The sequence below is a fragment of the Mus musculus genome, chromosome 13, assembly GCF_000001635.26.
Source record: "Mus musculus strain C57BL/6J chromosome 13, GRCm38.p6 C57BL/6J".
Taxonomy (NCBI): domain Eukaryota; kingdom Metazoa; phylum Chordata; class Mammalia; order Rodentia; family Muridae; genus Mus; species Mus musculus.
In genome coordinates this window covers 92,707,627-92,721,752 of record NC_000079.6, presented here as the reverse complement: position 1 = coordinate 92,721,752, position 14,126 = coordinate 92,707,627, and the positions used below count along the sequence as shown (strand labels likewise).

At 42.9% G+C, this 14,126-nt stretch overlaps 1 protein-coding gene and 1 pseudogene across 1 annotated transcript in view; both read right to left on the bottom strand.

Annotated features, from left to right (window-relative positions):
* Gm5199 (predicted gene 5199) lies at window positions 1,725–2,404 on the bottom strand (annotated as a pseudogene).
* Window positions 9,806–14,126, bottom strand: part of Serinc5 (serine incorporator 5) — a 100,810-nt gene continuing 96,489 nt past the window's right edge. The window contains exon 12 of the mRNA NM_172588.2: window positions 9,806–13,760. Within this exon, the coding sequence (NP_766176.1) occupies window positions 13,616–13,760 (145 nt within the window). The 3' untranslated portion in view covers window positions 9,806–13,615. The remainder of the gene's footprint in view (window positions 13,761–14,126) is intronic.

Genomic DNA, 14,126 nt, shown 5'->3' with positions numbered 1-14,126 from the left:
GCAAGGCAGACAGCATCAGAAGAACGACGTCTGAGGCTGACCTCTGACCTCCACACTCCACATGCATGTACACATGAACACTTAGGCACGCTCTTGTGTTTAGATGCACACATGCACAGGTACGTGCACACACACACCATCAAAGCAACATTTTATTTCTGATTTATAGACAAAAATCCTCCTAAGCAGCTAAGATACAATTATAAATTAAACATTTGGATAGACCACAAACTTAACTACCTATAGCTTATGGAGTTTTGACTAATGTTTTAAACCTAAAAATCAGTCTCTGTTCACCTTAAAAAGCAAGAAGATATACACAAAATACTACAGCATACAGCAAAATTCAGCTCCAGATAAAATTCCTAACTAGACATAACTTAGCTTGTCATCCAAAAGTTGTTGGAAGAATTTTGGGGTCCTGGCAATAATATGATATTCCAGACTCGTCTTGATATTTCCTTTCCTAAAACATGCGCTAAGTATCCAACCCTGACCATGATGGGCCTGTGGCTGGAAGACAAATGAAACACATCTGCAAAGCAGTGCCTGGGGGCCCGCTGAGGGGTTACAGTAATCTACGGTTGGACATTCAAGAGCAACTAAACCAAGTTCCCAGAGGTTTAAAGCCCAGCAATACAACACTTTCCTGACACAGCATTACACAATAGAAAGGCCCAGGGAAAACCTAAATATGAGAAGAAGGAAGGCATGGGGAGGTCTTGGGGTACCCTAAGGGGTAGAATGGAGAGCAAAGCAGAGGTGTAAGACAGGGCTGGGAGAGGGAGCCATTTGGCAGTGTCTATGAAACCAAATGTACTTAGTAAGGATTTCAGAAACTCTGCCTTTCCCCTGATTAAAGGGGTTAGAACACCAACAGCCATGGAGTCGTTGGGAGAATGGCAGCAGTCATAGAAATGCTCCACAGATGTTAGCCTTTGGCATCACTTTATCAAGCTGCCCCCCCCCCCAATGTGGTTCAGAACCAAAGGAAGGACACCAGGAGGAACTCCAGAACATTCGCCCACTCCTTCCCTCTCTCCTACAGTTGCTCCTCTGCACACCTGTTTGAGTCTTCCACCTTTTGCAAGTGACCTTTCCTTTGGAGACTATGATGCCTCAATCACATAGGACTTTAGCTTTTTTAACTTAGTAGCTCAATGCCAGGAGGGATAGAAAGCAGGGGAAGTTAGCAGGATGTAGTTAAAGCCTCTTCAGATACCAGGGAAATTAACCACCTTCCTACCTTTAGGTTCTTTGTCTCCTTAACAAAAGAATTGAAGAAAGGATTCAAGCAGAAGTTTGTGGACAATTTTCTTAGCACTTACAAGGAAAAACCCCAGGGGAGGGAAGCCATAAATCTCGCCAGTTACCGGGAAAAGGAGAGGAGAGGATAAGGGGAAAGCCATGCTGTCTGAGTTATGGTGGCATGAAAGTTCCATGGTGGGGGTGGGAGCTTTAGAGAGAGTAAGGGGGCCTAAAGTATGGAAACAGCACACTTCAGTTCTAGGTGACACAAATGATCCAGAGAGAAAAGGAAAAGGACAAGCTGTGCCTTTCTGAGTCGGGACTCAGAAGGATGGAGGACCTGGTCTCTTAGGCCCAGGTCACTGGACACATGATTCTGGAAGGGAAAGTACAGAATCTCATTAAAGGGATAATTATTCTGCCCGTCTCTTTAGTACAGCTTAAGGTGAACCCACCTTTTTAGAGATGTTTTTCCCCTTATTTAGTTTTTATTCATGATCATAAGCTTAACCCTGCAATTCAGCTAGACTTGAAGGGGCATGAGAAAGACATGAGCCGCAAAGAACTTCAGGGAGAGCAGAAATTACAGATTATTGTGAACAGATGGGGTGGGGGCACTCTCCTGAACTACAGAAGGGGTGGCCTAGTGGATAAGATGCCCATAATGCAAAAGAATCAGTTGTCCACAGTGATCTTCTTGTTGGTTTTGCCATTCCTGGACCCTAAATGCTCCATAGCTTCTACGATGCTCATGCATTCTTTTACCAGCCCAGAGACCACACGCCTGCCATCCTGGCACTCAGTCTTAGCAGTGCAGTCAAGCACTTCTTGGTCCAGCATTTACTGTGGACAAGCTGCCCAGACCCGTATCTTCAGGATGAAGTTCTCATCCTCAAGTTTCTCTCTGTAGATGAGCCTGCTGCCAGGGCCATTGCAGTGTGTGAGGTCACCACCCTGGCACACGAATCCTGGAATCATTCTATGAAAGGAGGAACCCTAATAGACAGACCCTTTCTCTTCAAGTACTCAGAGCACGAAAGTTTTCTGCTATCTTTGGGACTTTGTCCACAAACAGCTCAAAGGAGATGTGGTCCGAGCGCTTGCCGTTGGCTGAGATGTCTAAGTACCCAGTGGGGATGACCATGGCTGTAGCAAGAGGCAACAGGGACAGCAGTGTCCACAAAACCCTAGACATGGTTCTTTAACCAGGTCATTGATGCTGTTATGCAGAATGTTAGGTCTCCACCCAGAACAGGGTTCTATCCTCCTGACCAGGCACTTTCCCTTAATATTTCCCTATTGCCATGCTAACTTTCTCCCCTCTGAAGAGATAATCAAAATCTCGTTTACGCACCAGATCATGGATCCTAGCCCCCTACACGTTTGGCATCTCTGACCTCTGGCAGAGATAAGGCTTACAAAGGTCCCAAGGACTTTCCTGACCTTTAGCTAAGAAAAAAAGGTGATTCATTCTCTTGGGGTCTTCTCATCCTAAACCACCCAGACAAGTTTTAGCTCCTGTCTTATTTAGGGTTTCTATTGCTGCGATAAAACACCATGACCAAAAGCAGCTTGGGAAAGAAAGGTCCTTCACTGAAGGAAGTCAGGGCAGGAACTCAAGCAGGACAGAAACCTGAAGGAAGGAACTGGTGCTGCTTACTGGCTTGTTTCTCATGGTTTGCTCAGCTTGCTTTCTTATACAACTCGGAACCCAGGGCTAACACTGCCCCAGTGAGCTGGGCCCTCCCGTGTCAACCACTTACTAAGAAAATGCCCTACAGATTTGCCGACAGGCTAATCTTATGAAAACATTTTCTCTATTGATTCTAGTTTGTGTCAAGTTGACATAAAACTAGACAACATGTCTTCCATTTTCATTATCACCATCTAAAAATTTTTGAGAATTTCACTATAATTAACAATATTCACTTAAGGGCCTTTTCCCCTTTGAAGTTATAAGCCTAAAATTTTTCTAAGACTCTCACCAGAAATGTGCTCATGGAAAGAATGAAACATTTCTATTCTTAACACCAACCCTACTTCATACTGGCTAATCTTGAAATCAAAGCCAAGTGTCCTGTGTTTCCCTGAGTTGAGGTCCCTCAGGAAGTTCTCAGGCTGCTAGAGTGGCCATGTGAAGTTGTGTCCCTGTCCCTCTAATTGCTGGCAAAGGCAGCAGCAACCTTAACATCCACAGTTACAACTTTGCATAGAGAGGCCCATTGCTCAGCTTGGAGGGAAAGTCCTGGTTCAGTGAGCTGCAGCTGACACAGGGCTATGTGGAAAGGCTGTTCCTATTTGAGCCTTATAAACAGTGTCTATAATATGAAGGCTGGGAGACAGGGCAGGACAGCGCCACAAAGATTACAGGTGAACACTTGAAATATTTTGTTTCGAGAGAGCCTCTTCATGTGATTCAAGTTGGCCTTGAACTCTCCACTCTGCTGACTCAGCATGATGACTTCTGGGATTCTAAGTATGCTACCACATCTAGCTACTTGAACTATTTCTTGCATGTATATGTGTGCATGTACATGCATGTACACAAATCAAATGCACATGTGCAGTTTCTATTATAGCACACAGTATTTTCTAAATTATTTTTCACGTGACAAATCCAGAACACATTCAGCATGTTTTCAACATCACTATTTTATTATATATATACTAGATGAATTTTGGGGGTCACTTAAGTATACGTTCATATCATCTACAAATAGTGATATTCTGACGTCTTCGTTTCAAATTTGTATCCCTTTGACCTCCTTTTGTGGTCTAATTGCTCTAGCTAGAACTTTGAGTACTATATTGAATAGATAGGGAGAGAGTGGGCAGCCTTGCCTAGTCCCTGATTTTAGTGGGGTTGCTTCAAGTTTCTCTCCATTCAATTTGATGTTGGTTACTGGTTTGCTGTATATTGCTTTTACTATGTTTAGATATGGGCCTTGAATTCCTGATCTTTCCAAGACCTTTAACATGAAGGGATACTGAATTTTGTCAAATGCTTTTTCAGCATCTAATGAAATGATGGGGTTATTTTCTTTGAGTTTGTTTATGTAGTGGATTGCGTTGATGGATTTCCTTATATTGAACCATCCTTGCATCCCCAGGATATAACCTACTTGATCGTGGTGAATGATCGTTTTGATGTGTTCTTGGATTCTGTTGGCAAGAATTTTATTGAGTATTTTTTTATCAATGTTCATAAGGGAGATTGGTATGAAGTTCTCTTTCTTTGCTGGGTCTTTGTGTGGTTTAGGTATAATCATATGTGTGGCTTCATAGAACAAACTGGATAGTGTTCCTTCAGTTTCTATTTTGTGAAATAGTTTTAAGAGTATTGGTATCAGGTCTTCTTAAAAGATCTGATAGATTTCTCCACTAAACCCATCTGGTCCTGGGCTTTTTTTTTTTTTTTGGTTGGGAGACTATTAGTGACTGCTTCTACTTCTTTAGGGGTTATGGGACTGTTTAGATGGTTTATCTGATCCTATTTTAACTTTGGCACCTGTCATGTGTCTGGAAAATTGTCCATTTCATCCAGATTTTCCAATTTAGTTGAATATAAACTTTTGTAGTAGAATCTGATTTTTTTTTAAATTTCCATGGTTTCCGTTGTTATATCTCCCTTTTCATTTCCGGTTTTACTAATTTGGATACTGTCTCTGTGCCCTCTGGTTAGTCTGGCTAAGGGTTTATCTATCTTGTTGATTTTCCCAAAGAACCAGATCCTGGTTTGATTGATTCTTTGTATAGTTCTTTTTGTTTTTATTTGGTTGATTTCAGCCCTGAGTTTGATTATTTCCTGCCGTCTACTCCTCTTGGGTGTATTTGCTTCTTTTTGTTCTAGAGCTTTCAGGTGTGCTGTCAAGCTGCTAGTGTAAGCTCTCTCCAGTTGCTTTTTGGAGGCACTTAGAGCTATGAGTTTTCCTCTTAGGAATGCTTTCATTGTGTCCCGTAGGTTTTGATATGTTCTGGCTTCCGTTTCATTAAATTCTAAAAAGTCTTTAATTTCTTTCTTTATTTCTTCCATGAGCAAGTTACCATTGAGTAGAGCCTTGTTCAGCTTCCATGTGTATGTGTGTCTTTCATTGTTTTTGTTGGAATTTAAGACCAGCCTTAGTCCATGGTTATCTAATAGAGTGCATGGGATTATTTCAATCCTCTTGCATCTGTTGAGGCTTGTTTTGTGACCAATTATATGGTCAGTTTTGGAGAAGGTACCATGAGGTGCTGAGAAGGTACATTCTTTTGCTTTAGGATGAAATGTTCTATAAATATCTGTTAGATCCATTTGGTTCATAACTTCTGTTAGTTTCACTGTGTCTCTGTTTTGTTTGTATTTCCATGATCTGTTCATTGATGAGAGTGGGGTGTTGAAATCTCTCACTATTATTGTGTGAGATGCAATGTGTGCTTTTAGTTTTGTAAAGTTTCTTTTATGAATGTGGGTGGCCTTGCAATGGGAGCATAGATGTTCAGAATTGAGAGTTCTTGCTAGATTTTTCCATTGATGAGTATGAGGTGTCCTTCCTTATACTTTTTGATAACTTTTGGTTCAAAGTCAATTTTATTTGATATTAGAATGGTGTCCTGGCTGGTTTTGTGTATCAACTTGACACAGGCTGGGGTTATCACAGAGAAAGGAGTTTCAGTTGAGGAAATGCCTCCATGAGATCCAGTTGTAAGGCATTTTCTCAATTAGTGATCAAGGAGGTTGGGCCATTTGTGGGTGGGACCATCTCTGGCCTGGTAGTCTTGGATTCTATAAGAAAGCAAGCTGAGCAAGTCAGTAACATCCCTCGATGGCCTCTGCATCAGCTCCTGCTTCCTGACCTGCTTGAGTTCCAGTCCTGACTTCCTTTGGTGATCAACAGCAGTGTGGAAGTATAAGCTGAATAAACCCTCCCCCTCCCCCCTTCTTGTTTCTTGGTCATGATGTTTGTGCAGGAATAGAAACCCTGACTAAGACAAATGGCTACTCCAGGCTGTTTCTTGGGACTGTTTGCTTGGAAATTTGTTTTCCAGCCTTTTACTCTGAGGTATTGTCTGTCTTTGTCACTGAGGTGAGCTTCCTGTATGCAGCAAAATGTTGGGTCCTGTTTATGTATCCAGTCTTTTAGTCTATGTCTTTTTATTGGGGAATTGAGTCCACCGATGTTAAGAGTTAGTAAGGAAATGTGATTGTTACTTCCTGTTATTTTGTTGTTAGAGGTGGAATTATGTTTGTGTGGCTATCTTTTTAGGTTCTAGGGAGTAGTTTCCTTCCTTGTGTTGGTGTTTTCCATCTATTATCCTTTGTAGGGCTGGATTTTTGGAAAGATATTGTGTAAATTCGATTTTGTCATGGAATATCATGGTTTCTCTGTCTATGGTAATTGAGAGTTTTGCTGGGTATAGTAATCTGGGATGGCATTTGTGTTCTCTTAGGGTCTGTATGACATCTGCCCAGGATCTTCTAGCTTTCATAGTCTCTGGTGAGAAGTCTGGTGTAATTCTGATAGGTCTGCCTTTATAGGTTACTTGGCCTTTTCCCCTTACTGCTTTTAATATTATTTCTTTGTTTAATTCATTTGGTGTTTTGATTATTATGTGAGAGGAAGAATTTCTCTTTTGGTACAGTCTATTTGGATCTCTGTAGCCTTCTTGTATGCTCACGGGCATCTCTTTCTTTAGGTTAGGAAAGTTTTCTTCTATAATTTTGTTGAATATATTTATTCGCCCTTTAAGTTGGGAATCTTCACTCTCTTCTATACCTATTATCCTTAAGTTTGTTCTCATTTTGTCCTGGATTTCCTGGATGTTTTGGGGTTAGGAGCTTTTTGCATTTTGCATTTTCTTTGACTGTTTTGTCAATGTTTTCTATGGTTTTGTTTATTGAGACAAAGTCTCACTATGTAGACCAGGTTGCCCTCAAACTCAGAAATTTGCCTACCTTTGCCTATGTGCTGGGATTAAATGTGTATCCTACCATAGAGAGCTTCCACATTTTTTTGACATTTATTTTATGCATTTGAGTGTTTTGCCTGTATGTATGTGTACCACATGTGTGCTTTGTACCTGCAAGGCTCAGAAAAAGTTTTTGGATCCCATGGAACTGGAGTTATGTATAGTTGTGAACCAGCACGTGGGTGCTGGGAATTGAACTTGGGTCCTCTGCAAGAGTAGCCAGTGCTCTTAACCACTAGGCAGTCTCTCCAGCCCTTACTGTATTTTTCAAATTAACTTTCAAGGGCATACTTATGTGTTTATCTATATACCCTAGGGATCAAACTCAGGGCCTTAAGTATGCTAAGTACAAGCTGTTCCACTGAGCCATAATCCTAGTCCTAAACAGGATCTATGTTGCAATACTAACGTGTATGAGCTATCCAGGACCTATGGGTCATACATGCCTAAGGATATTGTCCATCCCTTACTGATCACCACAGTCCATACCTCACTAAACAGTTCAGCCATTTTAATTAGCGTGTGAAGCCCTCCATGGATGTCAAAGCCTCAACAGCCTCATCTTCCACCATCACTACTCACAAATCCTTCTTTCACTCCTTCATCCATTCACTGAACACCAGAACATGAGCAGTACCATTTGAGGCATCAGAGATACCTGAGTGAAGCTTGAAGGACCTTAGTGTCCCAGGGACCATGTGAACAAATACGAACAGTAAGCTGGATGCTGTGGTAGCTTATGTGGGAATGGCCTCCAAAGACTCATGTTTGAATAATTGGTCCCCAGGTGGTAGAACTGTTTAAGAAAGATCAGGAGGTGTGTAGCCTTGGTGAAGGAAGTGTGTCACTGTAGGCAGGCTTAGAGGTTTCAAAGAACTAGCTCCACTCTCCATGTGCTCTGGCTCCTGACTGTTGATCCAGATCCGAGCACTCAGCTGTCACTGCCTCTGTGCCTTTGTTCCGCCATCATAGACCATAACCCTCTGGAACCATAAGTGCAATTAAGCACTTTCTTTTATAAGGTGTCTCTGTCACAGTGTTTTGCTACAGCTATAAAAAAAAAAAAAAAACCAACTAAGACAGAAGGCAATGGTCTCTATGTAAAATGATAAAGCAGGGAGGTCGGGGAGGGGGTCACAGGGTGGGAAGAACACTGCATGCAACCCAAGGAGTCTTCTTGGAAGAGGAGTATACATCTGATGCCCTTAAGCAGCAGGGAAACCAAGGATGCTGAAACAGACTGGCCATGGAGAGGGTTACAGGGGTGTGCAAGGTGGCTGAAGCAATGACAGCAGGGGAGAGGGTTGTTTAATAGACCCCTGCACAGACTTCAGCTCTTCCTTTGAATGAGACAGTAAGCCACAAGAGCTTGTGCTGAATTGCATTTTCCAAGATAGCTGCTAAAGTCTCCTATTTCTGTTTTACCAGATGGTCTTGTGACTCTTCTTGATAAGAAAAGAATACACAAAGAAAATGTGAGGCACACACAATGGAATATTGAGCCTTTAAAATGAAGGAACTCCTGTAATATGAAGTGACTTGAATGACCATGTAGAACATTGGTAAGCAATACAGTGCAAGTGTAGGCGACAAATCAGGCCACCTAAGAGTTGACTGTCCTCCAAGTGGAGCAACCACCATCCTGGGCAGTTCAGTGGCTCCCCTTGCTAAAAGATCATCACGACAGGGCTTGCTGATGGTTTGATTACTCCCCATTATGGAGGAACAGAGAGGGCCACAGGACCCTTATCTGAGTATGCAGTACTCTGCCTTAATTGCATGTGTCTTTGGGGGAGGCTCGAGAGTATAAAGATGAAGGAACACTACAGGAAGGGGACACCATCTATTTGGCTACGGGGAAGCCCTCACCCTTGCTGGACAAAGGCTTTCCCCTGTTGAGGGAAGGAACACCCACACCTCTATAAGTAACCACTCACCAATGATCTTCATAAAGAAGTATAAACTAATTGTCTCCCTTGAATGAACTTTGGCAGAATCATATCTGCTTGAGGCTGGGACCTATGGAGAAGGGGTCCCTTTTATGGTCCCCTAAGGATGAATTTTAGTAACATTCAGCTACAGTGAAATTTGTCTTAAGAAAGCCAAGGTTAGACTTGGTGTCTAGGCTGTAGTTCAGTGATATTGTTCCTGCCTACCATACATGAAGCTCTGTATTCAACTTGTAGCTCCTAAAACACAAACAACAAATGAGGTCAACACAGAAGTGGATTGTAAAACTGGTTACCAAGGACTTTTGAGTCATGTTGAAGAATCAGAATTTCAGCTAAGCTTCGAAGAACTATGTTCAAGGGAAGTGCTCTGAAACATGATTGTATCTAACAGCATTTTAAATTGTTACACAGGTGGACTACGTGCTCTCACCATAAAAAAGTTATACATGTTAACTAGCTTGATTTAGCCATTCTATTTGTACTTCAAGGCCTTAAATTAGATACCACAAATCACCCATTTTTATTTGTCAATCACAAGCCATCATCAGTATAGCTGCCAAAATGTTTGAACTCTGGTTGACATAAGAAGGCACTAGCTCTGGCAAAGGCTAACTGGAGACTTTAGTCAGGTGTCTAATAGAAAACAAACAACATGATTTCAAGTTTACATTTTATTAAAGTACAGAGTTAACATGTTTGAGTTTTCTACATAGGAAAAGGCTAGTCAATTTCAGGTGCTTCATAGAAAAATTAGCATTGAAAAACACAAATACAAATCCATAATTGGCTTTGTGGCTAATGGGGAAAAATAACTATTTTAAAAGGTAGCAAAATCTAACCATGTCAGAGACCTTTATAAACAAACAGTAGACTTACCACACAGATTGCATTCAAACTCCACTATAGCAAAAATGTAACCACAAAATTTGGCTACAGCTAATTGTTTCCAAAAAAAAAAGTCTTTTTAAAAAAATTAACAGTTATGACTATAAAAATGTTTGTAGTATTTTCTTTGCAAAGTAAAAAAGTTTAACTTTTTAATAAATGGAAACAAAATGATCCTCTTACAATTTTTATAAATAGCTCTCAAGACATATATTACTCATCTGCTGTAATCTTTCTTTACCTGAGAGAATTTCCCAGGATCCTAAAGAATTACCTTAAAGACTTCTATCATTTTCCTCACATGAATGTAGTTAAACTTCTTGAAGTCAATTGGGCAAATGCATTCCAGTTCTGCCCTTGCCCAACTAAAACAAAATCAGATACACCTCTTTGGTAAAAGCCAAGTGTTTCAGCCTTTTAAAGTAACTGTCTCTGTGAATGCCTCAGTGATGGAAAACGGCAAGTGAGAACGAGCTAAAGCCATCATGTCGGCTCTCCTGTCTACTGAAGTCACCCCCATGCCAGACAGCTCATCTCTGCAGGGAATAAAATGTTTACTAGTCTCAGTCACAGAAGAAACCTTCAGAGCATATGACCAGGTGGCAAGCTCATGTCCGAGGAGGAAGCCCAGGGTCCTCCCTGGTGCCCATCTTCCTTATGAAGCCCTTTCACTTCTTGGCAGTATGTGGGATGTGCACTGGTTTATGTTTCCGCACACGAAAAAGAGCCACTGGTTAGAAAGGCATTGAAGCAGAGATGCCCAGAAGTTTAAATGCAAGCTCTGGAGCTCTCTTTCCAGGGTAACGTGAAGCACCAAGGACGGCATGAGAACATTATTGGATAAAGACAGAGGGTGACAATTTGGGAAGGGGGCAATTAACACTGGCGTGAAGTCACCGTGGAACTGGAGACATGGCACTATGTCTCCCACTGGCCACTCCCTATGGGATTCGGAACCAGAAGTCTCAATACTCCATGTCTCCCCCCACAACTCTTTCCATACCACAGTCCACCCACTCCATAAAACTTCCCCAAACCCCTGCAGAACAATTCATCTGCTGACTTCCCAAGAAACCCAGATCAGCTATCCAGCACCACAAAAACTTGAAGCAGGCATCATGTGTGAATGAGACTCCCAGGAGAATCCCTCCATGGCATAACTAACATTTTACTCATAAAACACTAGAGGGAGAGAACACATGATTTCTAAACTCTGCCTCCAGGGCTGCCATGGCTAAGGTCAGATGGGCAGCTTCAAAGCATGAATTTTGATAGTGTTGCTTGGGTATTGCACGAAGCAAAGGCCTGTTATCTTTAAAAGCAAGGTAACATTGCTGTTGTTATCTCAAAACAATGGCACACTTTCCAGTTTTCTCCAGTTTCACAAACAATAGTATTCCTAAGCTCACAAACAGGCTTCTACCTGAGTAGTTTCTCACAGCTGATCACAAATGCCAACTTTTTGTTTTGAAATAGGGTCTAGCTGCCCTAGAAACCAGAGACTCCCTCACTTCAGCAGAGATTAAAGGATCAATTCTTATGTATATCTCTCTTAGAAACCCTTCATCTCAATTCTGACCATCCATTTATACCATTAGCTGAGAGTAAAGAAGAGGGTGGCCAGCTCTTCGTCCTGTGTGAGGCCTAACTTCTGAAGAACGGCAGGGCATGTACTCAACCAAGACTTAGGCAGCTAGAAAGTGAATGGGGCTTGGTTCAGAGGGAAGCCACCGGGGCAGCCACTGGTACTGTCTGGGTTTCCCTGAGCTGCTTTCCATAGAGGAAAAGGGGCCAACAAAGGCTAGCCCAGGTATGTGTGGCCTCGTCAGCCTGGCTGTGACCAGTTCAAAAGTCACCACGCCTGGCTTCCAGTCTCAGCAGAGACAAACCTTGGCAAAACAATCCTGCTCCCCCCAGCAGAGTTCCTCTCTGCCTCTCTCTCAGCACCTCCTTTCTTCAGCACAGCAGGGGCTGCTGCAACGAAGCTGCTGCCTTACACAGGCCCCAGATGATGAGGCTCCCATTCCTACTGGATTAACTAGACTTGTTTAGAGCTAGTATACAGCTATGCTTTGTGTGATTCTCCTCTCTTTGAACTGCTGAGAGTTTACAGACAAGGTGTCCTTATGTGTGTACCTTTTAAGACAGGATCTCAAATACTATAAACCAGACAAGCTCTCCACTGAATTCACCACTATTTCTTTCCGTGGGTCCTTTTAGCAGGAGGGTACAGTAGTGAGTAGAAATGAAGATTCTGACATTTTGGCTTGTGGGAATCAGGCTTATGTGGGTCCCAATTCTGTCTGATTTGTTCAGATAGGCACTGGGGAAATCCTCTCCCTCACTATGAACATTGGCACTAAAATGCACACTTGTGAGCACTGCTTTCCAAAAGCATATCTAGGAATTTGTATGGATGTAATCGTAGTCTTGTGAGATGCCTCCAACCACCGACTTTTGCATCTCAGCCTAATTCCACACTTGCACAGCTTGTCTGGCCGATCTGTGTGGCCAGCTCTGTTGGAAGCTGCTTGGGAACCTTACCCCAGCCCTCCTCTACTTCAAGGAAACCATGCTGTTAGCATTGGGGGCACACTGTAAGTGAGGAAGGCCTCATGGTGGGGGTGAGTCAGGGGGGCTGACCTTAACACTGAGAGGGGTGTGGCAAGCTGCAGTAAAGAAGCAACGTTTTTGTTAAGACCCTTAAAGCATTACTGTTAATGACACTCACAAGTAAGAACTGCAACCCTCCACTACTTGGGCAAAGACAACAACATGCATCTTGTTTTACAGTCACATGAACACTGCCATAAATAAGAGCAGGATTACTGCAGTGTCTTGTACTGGGTAGGGAAAACATGGTGGAGCATCCCATGAAGGTGAGAAGAAATTGTGCTTTTCACATTATTACAAACACTACCTTAGACAAGAATGAAGGACCTCTGCCAAGGGCAGAGAGGACAAGAAGGCCATGACTCCCAGCATCATGACCTCAACAGAAAATGCTGGGGCAGGGATGTGCAGAAGTAGTTGAGGGTGGAGTCAAAGGAGGGGCTCCCTCTGTACTCTGCATAAACAGGGAACTGTGAGGGCTCTGGGAGGCAGGCAAAGGTGAGTGACAGGGGCCAAGCCCCACCTTAGGCTGAGGACTCAAGTGTTTTTGTTGTTGCTTCTTTATGCCAAGGATGAGAGTGACAGGCCATACAAGGACATTTTCATCCCTGTGACAGACGCTGTGCCCCAAGCTCTGGCCTGGTTAAAACACGTCCAGGAAGAACAGCAACAAAACTTCAGCTAATTCTTGGGTAAGGCATAAAGAGATAATTGCACCTACCAGCTTGGCTAAAGATTTCAATTCCTGTCGATCTAACTGGTAGTTTCCTTTTGGATTTTACAACTAGAAGCTAATCAGGAGATTTTGTTTGTTTCCTGAAAGCTTTGTCAGACCTACTTAAGCTAGCCAGGGGATGTCAGCTTTTCACAGGGCACCAGTTGCTGCTTAAACCCCTGGTGCACACGTTCAAAGGGCAGCCCTCCACAGTGGGCACAGGCCTGCTGAGCCACAGGGCACCTGGACATCCTCACACAGAGAACTGCCTGGAGGGACAGCAGAGAGGGGCCACCAAGGTCTGCAGGTACAGCAGCACACACATCCAGCAGGAGGCCATCTTGACCCAGAAGACGGACCAGCCTGAGAAGAAGGTCTTAATGGTGGCATTTTCATAGCTGTTGAGAAACAGATAGAGCAGTAAGAACACAAAGGTAGCAAGGCACTGCTGGCCCCCAGCACACTTCAACGTTCTTTCTTAGTAATTAATGGAGTTCTAACTCATATACACTTAAAAGGTATCATTTGCCAACTTCTCCAATACTTACAGGCTTATAGAATTGTTGCTAGTCAGTTTTAGAACAGCTTCCTCTTCCCAGACATCCTGCATCCCCCAGCTGCTCCCCTTCCCATGTCCTCCGTCACCCCGCATCCATTTACCTACTTCCTGTCTATAGCATTTGTCTTTTTTAGACCAATTCATGTAAACACAGTCACACAGTCTCCTATGATTGGCTTTTAAACATAGCATGTTGCTTCCAGAG